This window comes from Zootoca vivipara, chromosome 6, assembly GCF_965207765.1.
Source record: "Zootoca vivipara chromosome 6, rZooViv2.hap1.1, whole genome shotgun sequence".
In the NCBI taxonomy this organism is placed as follows: domain Eukaryota; kingdom Metazoa; phylum Chordata; class Lepidosauria; order Squamata; family Lacertidae; genus Zootoca; species Zootoca vivipara.
The window spans coordinates 87,931,597-87,945,744 of NC_142589.1; the positions used below are offsets into that span (position 1 = coordinate 87,931,597).

General features: G+C 43.8%; 1 protein-coding gene and 1 pseudogene across 3 annotated transcripts in view; both read right to left on the bottom strand.

Annotated features, from left to right (window-relative positions):
• KDM4B (lysine demethylase 4B) overlaps positions 1 to 14,148 on the bottom strand; it is a 194,247-nt gene that overhangs the window by 27,453 nt on the left and 152,646 nt on the right. For all 3 annotated transcript variants that reach the window (XM_035119112.3, XM_035119108.3, XM_088672965.1), the window contains 2 exons: positions 11,776 to 11,896; positions 7,159 to 7,337 (listed from right to left, as the gene is read on the bottom strand). In XM_035119112.3, coding sequence (XP_034975003.3) covers positions 7,159 to 7,337; positions 11,776 to 11,896 — 300 coding nt within the window. The remainder of the gene's footprint in view (positions 1 to 7,158; positions 7,338 to 11,775; positions 11,897 to 14,148) is intronic.
• On the bottom strand, positions 3,449 to 4,601 carry LOC148685520 (uncharacterized; annotated as a pseudogene).

Sequence of the window (14,148 nt, forward strand, 5' to 3'; positions counted from 1 at the left end):
ACCTATAGGGTGCTATAAAAATCTCCTCCTCCTCCTCCTCCTCCTCCTCCTCCTCCTCCTCCTCCTCCTCCTCCTCCTCTTCTTCTTCTTCTTCTTCTTCTTCTTCTTCTTCTTCTTCTTCTTCTTCTTCTTCTTCTTCTTCTTCTTCTTCTTCTTCTTCCTCCTCCTCCTCCTCCTCCTCCTCCTCCTCCTCCTCCTCCTCCTCCTCCTCCTCCTCCTCTTTCCACCAAGCATGAAAATATGTTGCAGGGTTCCCACACCTTCATCAAATGCGGGAATAGGGGTTTATTGTTTTTGTTTAAAATTTCATTTTTCATCTTCTCATTTTATAAATATTTTAACAGAAAAAACTTAGGTCTTTACATAATCAATCCACATTTCTCCCCTTTCTGCAGTTACATAGCTTGAATCTTTTTGTTACTGCATATCCAGTTCAAACCTCTTTACTAATATTCCCTTTTAATTATTTCTTACTGTACGTTTATGTCAATCCTTTGTTTACAACGCATCTTCAAATAGTCAGTAATTCCCCCCCATTCTGTTTTAAAAAGTCTCTCTTCTTGGTTTCTTATTCTTCCAGTAAGGCTCACCATTTCTGCATGTTGTTGTTTAGTCGTTTAGTCGTGTCCGACTCTTCGTGACCCCATGGACCATAGCACGCCAGGCACTCCTGTCTTGCACTGCCTCCCGCAATTTGGTCAAACTCATGTTCGTAGCTTCGAGAACACTGTCCAACCATCTCGTCCTCTGTCGTCCCCTTCTCCTAGTGCCCTCAATCTTTCCCAACATCAGGGTCTTTTCCAAGGATTCTTCTCTTCTCATGAGGTGGCCAAAGTATTGGAGCCTGAGCTTCACGATCTGTCCTTCCAGGGAGCACTCAGGGCTGATTTCCTTAAGAATGGATAGGTTTGATCTTCTTGCAGTCCATGGGACTCTCAAGAGTCTCCTCCAGCACCATAATTCAAAAGCATCAATTCTTCGGCGATCAGCCTTCTTTATGGTCCAGCTCTCACTTCCATACATCACTACTGGGAAAACCATAGCTTTAACTATACGGACCTTTGTCGGCAAGGTGATGTCTCTGCTTTTTAAGATGCTGTCTAGGTTTGTCATTGCTTTTCTCCCAAGAAGCAGGCGTCTTTTAATTTCGTTACTGCTGTCACCATCTGCAGTGATCAAGGAGCCCAAGAAAGTAAAATCTCTCACTGCCTCCATTTCTTCCCCTTCTATTTGCCAGGAGGTGATGGGACCAGTGGCCATGATCTTGGTTTTTTTGATGTTGAGCTTCAGACCATATTTTGCGCTCTCCTCTTTCACCCTCATTAAAAGGTTCTTTAATTCCTCCTCGCTTTCTGCCATCAAGGTTGTGTCATCTGCATATCTGAGGTTGTTGATATTTCTTCCGGCAATCTTAATTCCGGCTTGGGATTCATCTAGTCCAGCCTTTCGCATGATGAATTCTGCATATAAGTTAAATAAGCAGGGAGACAATATACAACCTTGTCGTACTCCTTTCCCAATTTTGAACCACTCAGTTGTTCCATATCCAGTTCTAACTGTAGCTTCTTGTCCCACATAGAGATTTCTCAGGAGACAGATGAGGTGATCAGGCACTCCCATTTCTTTAAGAACTTGCCATAGTTTGCTGTGGTCGACACAGTCAAAGGCTTTTGCATAGTCAATGAAGCAGAAGTAGACGTTTTTCTGGAACTCTCTAGCTTTCTCCATAATCCAGCGCATGTTTGCTATTTGGTCTCTGGTTCCTCTGCCCTTTCGAAATCCAGCTTGCACTTCTGGGAGTTCTCGGTCCACATACTGCCTAAGCCTGCCTTGTAGAATTTTAAGCATAACCTTGCTAGCGTGTGAAATGAGCGCAATTGTGCGGTAGTTGGAGCATTCTTTGGCACTGCCCTTCTTTGGAATTGGGATGTAGACTGATCTTCTCCCATTTCTGCATACTCCATCAATTTTATCTGCAAGTCTTCCTTCACTGTAACTGTTTCCTCTTTCCATCTCTGGGCATAAACCATTCGGGCAGCCATAGTAGCGTACATAAATATATATTATTCCTATTCTTTGGGTACCTCTCCACCAATTATACCTAAAAGAAAAGCTTCTGTTTTTTTTTTAACAAAAGTGATCTTCAACATTTTTTTTCAACTCATTATAAATCATTTCCCAGAAAGCTTTTGCTACCTTACATGACCACATTTGGAAAAAGGTACCCCACTTCTCTTTACATTTTCAACAGATATTGGATTCAGACTTACGCATTTTTGCTAATTTACCAGGAGTCAGATACCATCTATACATAATTTTTATTTAATTTTATTTTATCGCATCACACGCCGTAAATTTCAAATCCACATTCCGCAATCTTTCCCATGCTGCCAATTCAATATTATGTCCTATATACATTGCCCAGAGGGGTTTATTGTTTTTGGCTAGATGAACCAGAGTACAATGCCACCTGAGAATGACCTTCAGAGAAGGTGAAGAAGTTTGGATTTGATATCCCGCTTTATCACTACCTGAAGGAGTCTCAAGCAGCTAACATTCTCCTTTCCCTTCCTCCCCCACAACAAACACTCTGTGAGGTGAGTGGGGCTGAGAAACTTCAGAGAAGTGTGACTAGCCCAAAGTCACCCAGCAGCTGCATGTGGAGGAGCGGAGACGCTAACATGGTTCGCCAGATTACGAGTCTACCGCTCTTAACCACTACACCACACTGGCTCTCAGGTCCTCCATATGCCACCCCACTCAATGACATTAATTTCTTTGCATTCACCATATAGTGTTCTGCAAGTATACTATAGATCAATGAAACCAATATACTTTGGTTTCAATATACTTTGATTCAAATATTGTGAGGGAATGACAACCTTCCCCTTTCTTCTACGTTTTGCAAATGAGCAGCACTGGAGAAGTTGAAGCCAATTAGGATGTAGGTCTTTTAGCTTTCCCTTTAGCCTTTCTTTCATTTTTGCTTTGTCTTTGTATATTAGGTCTCGAATTCTATACATGCCTGTTTTCCCATTCTTTATATTCCCAATATTTGTCTTCTTGTATAAAGGTGGGATGGTCTAGAAAGGGAATTAATGGAGATGGTTCAGTGGCCAACGTTTTCCTTTGATTTTTCCATGTCACCACTGCTGTTTTTAGAAAAGGGTTATCAATTCCCTTTATCACCAAATCTGATAGCATGGAAGGGGAAAGTTCAATTTGGTGCCTAATCAGTGGAATTAGTGATTTAATTTGAAATGCCACATAGCAGAATTGTAAGTTTGGCATTCCAAGTCCTCCCTTAGATCTATGTTTATACACCATGTTGGAACTAATATGCATTTGTTTACCCAGCATTTTCCATTTTCGAATTGCACACAGAAACTTTTTCTGTCCAAGGTGGACACACTAAGCATGTTGCAGTTCAACATGCAACATTCTCTGTCAATTGATTGCTTAGCTTGTAATTTAAGATTCCTGAACTTGCACTAGATATCCTTATGGGAATATTGCAATCCATTGATGGGTTAATATTGTTAATACCTCCAAAGAAATGATTATCATAACTCACGTGCAAAGAACACCCAAATCAGTTAACTGTCTATTTGATTTTGTGTCATAACTGTTTACAGTTAGATTCTTCTCTTGCAAAAGACAACACTTTTTCTTTGCTCCCCTTATTTTGGCTTGCTTGCTTAAATGCAGGGAATTTTCCTGAATTCAAGGCTTCAAAAAATCTGGATATGTGTCCCTCTTTGTTGCACTTGAAGCAAACCATTTTTCTGGTTGTAGCCTTGGCTCTCCTTTGGGACACATAATTGAGTCACTGCGTCTTACACTGCTAGCTGAAGAGTTTGCTCTTTTTTTCCACATATTCCTCTTTTGGGTGCCCAATCACATTTCCTAGTGTTAAGTTTGGCTTATAACCCATGAGAGTTGCAATTGTTTGAAATTTAGGTCCTGGTGTCCCCAGGAAATAGCAAACTTTCTGTTCCTCATCCAATATGTATTGTGAAATTTCTAGCTTTTCAATAATTGATAGGAACATTGTCACGTGACTGTTGGTCCTTCTTGGATTCAAGCTTTAAATTAAATAAATATGCCACCCAGGCATGCTTGCTAATCAAATGCTTTTTGCAAATTTTCAATCATCTGAGCTGATATGTCACCACTCTTTGTGTGAACCATTTGGGCACCTGAAATACCATCCAGAATGATAGACACTGCCAATATATTCTGCTGCTCCCACTCCTCTTGAGGCTCTATCCTCACTGGATTTCTCTTTCTCAATATATTCTAAAATACCTTTCATATCAAATTTGGCTTCTAATCATTTTTTACACTGGATGAAATTGCTTTGTGCAAGCTTAGGTAATTTGAAGCTTTCTTTAACAAGAGAATTCCTACTAGCCATTTTAGAAAAATCAAAAAAGAATTTTTTTTTGAAAAACTGCCAAAAATAGAACATTCTCAAAATCTCCGAAAGCAAAGTAAAATTATCTAAGCCTATTTCCTAAAAATCTGAAACAAAAACCAAAAAGCCAAAATCCTTAAAAGGAAAATAAATATCTTTTTATGTTGCTGCTCTGCATTGGAAGAGCAGGTCGAGAAAGGAAGGGTGTGTGTTAGTCCTCTCACAACAGAAACAAAAGCACCATGTGGCAACTAGGAAGTAAAACACACAAAAAATGTTTTTCTGGTTAAAAATCACTTTTGAAAACCAAAAACTCTGCAAAATACTCTTACAACTATTGTCCTTAACTCTGTCATTTACTAACTAGCATAGATATGTATTGTTATACTTACTCTGGCAGCTTCCGGACTGGATGGCTGCAGTGCACTGTCCTGCACAGTACAAAATGCAGCTGCTAGAGTATTAACTGGGACCAGTCAATGGGCAAGCAGCAAGACCTCTGCTGGCTCCTTCAAAGTGCCTTGAACCAGTCTTTCCCTGCATGATGATCTCCAGATGCTGTTGGACTCCCAACTCCCATAAACATGGCTAATGGTCAGTGATGATGGGATCAGTAGTCAAACGACATATCGGTGGCACCAGGCTGGGAAGGGCTACACAACTTGGGACCTGTTTATCTACCAAAGTGCTTGCCTCTACATCAAGCCAACAAGCACTGCAGTAATCTTTGGAAGCATCTGAGGTGAAGCAGGTAGCAACCAGAGAGAGGGTCTTTTTTATGTGGCTACTCGGCTTATGGAATTCTCTCTTTGGGAGTCTTGCCTGACACCTATGTACATATCTTTTTAGCACCAAGCAGAGATCTTTTCATTTTCCATTGCTTTTATTTCCTGAGGAGTTATAGCCACTGGTTTTATTCAACTTATTTACCCATTGTCATTTATTGGCTATTTATGATTTTTTATTGTAAGCTTGTCTGTCAGTCACTGAGCTGAAGGGTGGCACAGAAATCCAATAAATAAAATGCAAGTGTTGTCTTCCTAGATCACATTGACAGTCCATCTATTCTAGCTCCTGTTCCCAGCAGTGGCCAACCAGAGGTCTCAAGAGAGCTCACAAGAGGAACATAAAAACACTTTGTTTACACCCTGCATTTGGTTCCTTGAAGTGTCCTGAGGTTTTTTGGCCAGGCTGGGATGGGGGGGTGGATAGTGGCCCTCATGACTTAGGAGATTTCTTACAGTAGATATGCCTTTCCTCCTTGCAGCTTGCCTCCTGCAACCCATTTCCCTGCAATGTGTTATGATGTGGGAAGCGGGGGAAACACTGGGTGTTTCCAGTTCTGTTAATCAATGAAGCTTGGACTGTGTCCAGAAAACACACACAAATATTATATGTTATTTACCCTGACGATAGGGAGATTAAACCCAACATGATGGAGAAGAAAGTGTTACATTCTATCCTTCCAGTTCCTGCTCTACAAAGTGAGGCATGAGCCCCAGATGATCACTAAATTGCATCCTTCAATTCAGTTACCGGCCAATTAAAAAAAAACAAGTTCTTTGACATCCTGCCATGGTTTAAACATCAGTAGGTCTTAAATATTTTACTACCGATTGCCACCTGAGGGCCCAAGAAGATAGTGGTGCTATAAATAGCTCCTCCTCTGAACAGCTGGAAGTCAGATACCTGTATGTAGGGCTGACCCATAATATGGCCATCTTTAAACAACTCCCCCTAAGGTACAGTCTGGATGTGCAGCAGAAAAATGCACCAGAGCACTGAGGGGGTAGACAGAACAATTTCTGATTACGGGAGCATACTTTTTTTAAAAAAAAAAATGCTTTTCAAAACTAAGACCTTGCAGATAGAAAAACTGGCAAAGTGGGAGGAAGGCTGGGTGAGAACCTGACTGGTTGCCTGATATGCCAGTTTAGCATTTGCAGTGAAATTTCACACAAAGTAAATGGTATAACACACCTACAATACAAAGTGGAGCAGCCCATCTCAATCTGACACATGTGGAGAGCCAAGACTGACAGTGAAGATTCATGTTTGGGGATGCTGCTGCTTTGACTCTAATGAGGGAGGTATCAGTAGGCTTGGGGGAACCCCCCAAAGCCTGCCGAAGTACAACAAAAATTTAGGGGGAAATGAACCCTAAATGGGCAGAGAACTCCCCCAAGAGTGGCCACAAAATGCTCACAGACTGTTGCTGGGGCAGGGTGGGGTTATGTGAACTGGAAGGGGAAAATGGGTGGGAAGGGTAACGGAATTGAGTATACTGGGAAAGGTAGACTGGAACAAGCACATGTATTGCAACTTTTGGCTAATCAGAAATCAGGTGACCAAGTGCCTATTAGTTTGGAAGCAAACTGAGGTCCCCCACAAATGATATTGATGACATTATCACCACCACCACCACCAGTTCAACTGGAGGTAAGTAATAATAAATCAAGCATACACCCACCTGCATAACTGCTGGCATGCAATGTGACCAAGAAGAAAGCTGCCATCTCAAATATTGATATCAAGAGATGAGACACCTACATACTTACTGTTCTTCACCCAAAGCTAGAAAGGCGAAGCATGCCAGAATTATGGTTCTTCCACAGGGGACTTAAGAGCTTTCTATACACACCCTTCTAAAGGATTACAGAAGTATTTAAAGAAATTGCTTGCTGACTGAGGGGACCTTGGGGTATTGTGTGCTTGCTCCTCTACTGAAGCTGCAGAATTACCTGATTATAGGGATAAAAGAGGGTGCAGATGGCACAGCATGGCTCAGTCGACGCTGCAGCAGCATTGAATCGCCTCTCCGCAGCAAAGTTGGGTGCTTTGTTTTTCCACAGCAAGGAAAGCAAGGACTTCAAGGGCTCGGGGTCACCAACATCCTCCTCACCAGAGAATGGGAGGGTTTCTAAAGAACAAGATGAGCAGAGAGAGAGAGAGGGGAGAGATAGATAGATTAGGGTTAAGTAGAGAGGCAGGAACAATGACTAGGGATGGCCCACTTTGTAAGACCAATTCACTCAGCCATAAAGGAGACATGATAGCGAGTCATCCAAAAGCCAATCAATTAATGAAATAAACACGCACACACATTTTTTTGTAAACATGTACATACCAAATAACTGAACACTAAGTCTAACTGAACTTTTGTTTATCAAAAATATAAGCTTAGTCTTCTGGACCTACTCAACCTTAATGGCTGGTTAAAATAATTGTAAAAAGGAAAAGGGGAAAAAAAAAGAATATAAAGTGAAAAGCAATCACAGTACTGCTGTAGAGAAATCAGCTGGGGTTGGCTAGCCTTGGAGCAGTCCAACTGCAAACCATCCTAAAATGTCAAGGAGGAGGCAGTAACTTTTCAGTGCATCAGAAGAAGTTCTTATCTCCTCTTTGTCAGCTGCCTCAGGATCCATCTGTGGAAGCCATTATTGGCTACAAGCTACCTCTAGAACCCAAAACCGCATGTCTCTGAATACCAGTTGCCAGAGAACAAGGGGGAGAGAGAGGGCCACTGACTTCATGTCCTGCTTAGGAAACAGGGTGCTGGACTAGATAGGCCTTTGGTCGGATTCTGCAGGGCTGTTATAAAGTACTACTACTACTACTACTACTACTACTACTACTACATTATTAATATGCTTCCCATCTGATTGGGTTGCCTCAGCCACTCTAGGTGGCTTCCAACAAAATATTAAAACACAAAAACCGTCAAACATTAAAAAAACACCTCCCTGTGCAGGGTTGCCTTCAGATGTCTTCTAAAAGTCAGACAGATGCCTATTTCCTGACATCTGATGGGAGGGCGCTCCACAGGGCAGGTGTGACTACTGAGAAGGCCCTCTGCCTGGTTCCCTGTAACCTCACTTCTCACAAGGAGGAAATTGCTAGCAGGCCGTTGGAGCTGGACCTCAGTGTCCAGGCTGCTAGAGACACTCCTTCAGGTATACAGGTATAACATGCACTTGGTTAAAAAGCGAAGGAAGCAATTGGCACACTTTCTGTCTGGATTGTTTGGCACAGAGTGCTGTTTCCCCAAACACTTCCATGAAGGCCCCTCATTTCCCAGCTCCCCCCCCCCATGCACAGTGGTCTTGTTTATATCGGTAAGAGATGCTCAGTTCAGAAGTGCTACCAATTCCTTGATGGGGAGCAGGAAAAGTCAGAGTTTTGTGTGGTCAGACTTGACAGCTCTGTGACTCAAGCCCCTGAGAAGCACCAGTGCTTCATGGCAAGACTATCCTTCAGGTGGGAGGCAAAGCCACCTAGCTAAGATCTGGCAAGCCAATGGGTAGAGGTGAAGCTATCACCAGAGACAGAAATGATACAAAGGATTAAAAAACTGCTGCCAGCTGTCACCTGCAAACCTCTCCCCTAGACGACTGTGGAGGTGCTGTGATGCAATCAATGTTCACTCCATTCTAATTGTTCAGGGGAGAGCTGTCAGCGAATAAAATGTCGATATCTTGCACAGATTCTGCGAAGGAATGGAAAAGCTAGTTTTCTGGCTGTTAATCTATATTGTAATGCAACCAGGGACGTTGTGGTGGCAAAGTCAACGAAGCCTGATTGGCAGAGCTGTCTTCATGTCAGAGATAGGCAGGAGGGCTGCAGCATGCCAGAGGTTCAGCTGCCAGATGTTTTGGACTACAATTCCCATCTTCCCCAAATTGGTCCTGTTAGCTAGGGATCATGGGAGTTGTAGGCCAAAACATCTGGAGGGCCACAGTTTGGGGATGCCTGACCTAGCATATCAGCAAACAGTGAATACTTTCAGATATGCTAACTTCTCCTTAGCAGCAAAAGTAACAGGAAAGAGGAAACAGAAAAAGATGTATGGAGTATCTCCAGGCCCAAATAGCACTGGCCGAGAGTCAAATACCACCACCCTACTCTCCCCAGCAGACAGAACCAATTCTCTGGGGTGCACAGCATGTGTACCACCCACTGCAAAACTTATCATGGCAAATCCAGTGTTCCACTTTTCTACAGTGAATGAGGGTATCATTGGACTAGATGTTCAAAAGCTGCAGCCACCCCAGGGTGCAACTTCTACAGAAAAGGCAACATCTAAGCATACCAAAACTAGTTTAGGAGCTGTGTCCTGCCCTAGCACCCAGAGCTGATGGAGAAGGGAGAGGGAAGAAAGGCCAACCTCTACCTAAAAGAGGAGATGGGGTTTCCTGCCTTCCCCTGGACTGTACCTCAGGGAAACAAGGCATCTGCAGCTGGTCCTGCATCAGGACCTAGATCATGACCTCCACCAGCAGAATGTGGCATGTAGGCCTTGTGTCATCCTAATGGGGTGAAAGAACTTCCAGTGGAGTGATGCTACCCTCCTCTGCAGCCTTGGGCACACCACAAAACCCATGCACCTGCCTGCAATGACCACCCAGCAGTGCTTCGGCCTCCTCAGGTAGGTGCCCAAGGTTCTGAGGAGATCATCACACACCTTTGGGAGCACTTGACTTCCTGGGTTCCATTTTTTTGTGCAGCTGCCCCACCCACATCTGCCCATGCCCCTTTCAGAGGAATCTATCAGTAATATATGACTCCCCTCCCCTGCCTGGACCAGAAGCGTTACAGCTGCACTGCTCATCTGTTTAAACTGTGCCAGCAACTTAAATGTATGTCTTTTTTCTGCCCTAACTCCCCTAAGGGGAAATGATGAGAGAAGAGAATAGAAACAGGCAAACGGAAAAGTTTTGCAGAACTCCATCAACACCCTGTCCCTTGGCACGAGAAAAGGCCGGAACTGGAGGAGCCTCTCCCATGCATCGTGGCAGTTACAAATCTGCTTAGCATAGCCTTGCGGATTCAAGCACTTGAGGATAATCCTCTTCACTGTAGGGGGGACAGGGTGGACACTTTGTTTTGAGGAAGACTTGAACCATCAGTCTGGACATAGGAAAACAATGGCACAGCTCTGCCTGTTTATATAGTCATAAGGTAGGGGGACCTCTGGCTCCTGAGCACTTTCCACAGTCCACACCAGGTTTGTGTCCACGTATGCACAATGTATGTGTGTCTGATCATGTGCTAAGAGGCATGTATGCCTGGCCCTGCCCTGCCCTGCTACTGGAATGTGCCACTCCCCTGGAGCTTTGTCAAAGATTCCCCACATCCCAGTGTCAGGAGCTACAAAGTCGATCCTTTCTGATGCCCAGATTCTAAAAAGGAAGCTACTGGCCTGTATTGGCAGATAAAATTCCTGAAATGCTACGGCACCTGGAGGATTAACGGATTCCTTATGGAAAGTGAGGTCCTGAAAGATACAGATGACTTGGTTGCATATTATGATTTACTATTGCTAATTAAATTTGTTAGTCACTTTTTCTTGTCCAAGGGAACTCAAAGCAACTTATGACCAATCAACCAAACAAACTAGAAACAAATCCACATACATTAAAATCAAGGGGGTATGGGACATTAATAAATCTCACCCACTCTAAAAGGCCACAGGTAGTTAAGAGGCAAAATTATAGAGGAATTACAGAGGAACATTTCTGGCTGGCAACTAAATATATATAATACGATGGTACCAGGTAAGCTTCCCTGGGGAAAGCATTCCACAAACAGGGAGCCACCACTGAAAAGACCCATTCTTGTGCTACCCTGCAGACCTCTGGTGGAGGGGGTACAGGACGAAGTGACTCACGATGATGATTGTAGGGTCCAGGTTGGTGCATATGGGGAAGAGGCAGTCCTTGAGGTATTGGTTCCTCAGTCAGCAAACAGCCAACCAGACAGGTGAGGGGAAAATTGAGAGAGTCAGCATGGTGTAGTGGTTAAGAGTACTGGACTAGGACCTGGGAGACAAGGGTTCGAATGCCCACTTGGCCACGAAGCTCACTGGGTGTGACCTTTTGCAAGTCACAACTCTCAGTCTAACCTACCTCACAGGGTTGTTGTGGGGAAGGAGGAAAGTATATACATCACCCTGGAGAAAAAGATAGGAAATGAATGAATGAATGAATGAAAATATTCTGGTGGCCTTAAAGAGATGAACACTTAATAAAGAGCAACAAATATAGAGACTCAACAGATTTATATGCACAAGGTCTCAAATTCAATCCTAGGCACCTGCAGTCAAAAGGCCCTCCGGTTGCAGGTTATGTGAAAGACCTTTGGGCTGCTGCCATATCTTGAAAGTTTGGATACCCAGGTGGGGATCCACTGGCTGACAGGAACAATACTGTAACTACCTGTAGAGATCAAGAGGCAGGTGAAGACACACAGACACACACACACACACCTACCTCCATCTACCTGGGAATATTTCCACCAGGAAAGATGGGGAGGGTTGGACAGCATAGCTGGAAGGTGCTTGGAAGAACCTGTATACTTACCCTCATCACTTGAAGCTTCCTGTTTCACCACAGAAAGTGGGGAACGTGTGGGTGGCTTGCCCAGTGGGTGGCGGCGACTTTTCTTAATCTCCATCTTCAGTTTAGAGAAAGTAGAAGTTTTCTGGCGGGGGGAACAATGACAAAACAATACAACCATATTATTTCAATATGTGTCAGCTAACTCAGGATGGTGGAAGCAAGGGGCATGTCAGAGTGAAAAGCTTCAAGGCAGGTCATCATTACCCTTTGCCCTGTGGTGATACCAGGTCAGTAAAGTCCTGCGAGTTGGGGGGGGGGGGAGGAGTATAGTCAGAGCTGTGCATCCCCTTATGCTACAAATGCCCAAATTCCACAACAGAGCAATGTAAACTTTGAAAGTGAACACAGTATGCCTATTCAACAGGACTGTTTAGCAATTTTGCTTAACCCAGGCTGCTTCTGCCATGAATGAGGAGCATGGAACTACAGAAGTCACTGAAAGGCCTCTTCTGCATTGCACATACGCTTTCAAGCCTTTCTCCACCACCACAAGGGCTAGAAATCTCAATCAAAATCAAAGCAGAAGCCCTCAAGACCTTGAATTCTACAGCAAATCCCTCCCCTTGCACAGGATTGCAAGAGGACATAACACATGTACCTTTGAGAAGGGTTACAGTTATTTTCTATATGGATAGGCCATCGTGAAAGTTCAGAAGACCTTTTTAATGCCATTGGAGAGAGCATTTGGGCAATTGTAATGGTGCTGTTGCGGCTACTCTTGAGTAAAGATGCCCAAGTCCGCTCTGTCTTTAAGAGTTTTGTTGTGCATAGTATTTACAGTGCAGGGATAGCAGAAAACATGACCTCTCAGTCACTCGCAGAATCCGGGAGTGGACGTTTCCTGTTGCGTGCCTAGCATAAGAGTTTGGGCACCCCGAACCGCCTCCTCCCGACCTTACGTTTGGTGGTGCGCCTTAATTCAGGCGCTGGAAGGGGCTGCCTGTTCCCCTCCACCTGTTGGTCAGGTCGTTGCAATGGCTCTTTAGTATAGCCGAGCCCTGACTCCATCCCACTAACTTCCTCATTCCCCCCACCTGACCCGCTGCTGCTGCTCTCACTGGGCAAAGTGCTAGTCAACAGGAGAGGCAGAGGCTCTCTGTATGGAGGTCCCCTGACAACAATGAAAACAGCTAATTTGTGATAAATAAATATTTGTGATAAATAAATAAGTAGCACTATTCAAAGAGCTACTTTAAAAAGGGCTTTCTCAGTAGTGACACTCCACTTGTGAAATAGGCTCGCCTGGCACAAGTCTTGTAGAAATCTTTCTATTAAAACCAGGGTTTTTAGAACACTTGTGGTTTTATAATCTGGGCATCTCAGTTTAACAAGCCACATTTTATTGTAAAGGTAATTTTTAGATATTTTTTTAAAGGGCAGTATCATCAAACTAAATCATAGTTATAACTAACACAAGGTATAACCCATTTTGTGTTGATTTTAAGACAGTATTTTATTTTAACTTTTGCCAACCTTCTAGAGACAGGGAAGGGGTTGCACACAGGCAAGGGTCACATCCATGCCATAGATCTGAAGCACTCTCGTGCCACTTTAACAGTCACAGCTTCATTGGTCCATCAAACTAACTGTTGTCTATAAGCTGACTGGCAGCAGCTCCCTGGGGTTTCAAATGGGAGTCCCATTCCTATCTGGAGATGCTGGGGACAAAATCTGAGACCTTAGTCCGCCAGATCCAAGCTATGGTCCTTTCTCCCAAGATAAAGTAAGAGTCCAGTCATCCTGGTTCTTAAAAAAAAAAAAGGAACTCAGAAAACTGCCCTAGATCAAGGCAGACCGCTGGTCTATCTTGCTCAGTATTGACAGTGATAATTCAGGGTTTCTTACAGGGGTCTTTCCCAGATTTACCAGGTGATGCTGGCAATTGGGTCTGGGGACTTTTGCATGCAAAGCAGTTGTTCTACACTGGGCAGCTACAGCCCTCCCTCTCATGAATGGTCCAGATGGTGAACGCTTCATTGTGCTGGCTGACAAGGAGGTCTGCTAATGTCGCAAGATACACAGTCAGACTCTTGGGCTGCATTCTGGAGAACATGGTGATTCGTGTTACAGGTAGGTAGCCGTGTTGGTCTGATGTAGTCAAAACAAATTTTTTTAAAAAATCCTTCCAGTAGCACCTTAGAGAACAACTAAGTTTGTACTTGGTATGAGCATTGGTATGAGCTTTCGCGTGCATGCACACTTCTTCATGCACACTGAAGATGGTGATTCATGGGCATCCAGGAGCTGGCCATCTCCACTCTTGTGATAGCGTAGCCTGCATCTGTTCAGGAAGGCTGGATTACATGATGCTCAGAGCTGGGAAAACCACAACTG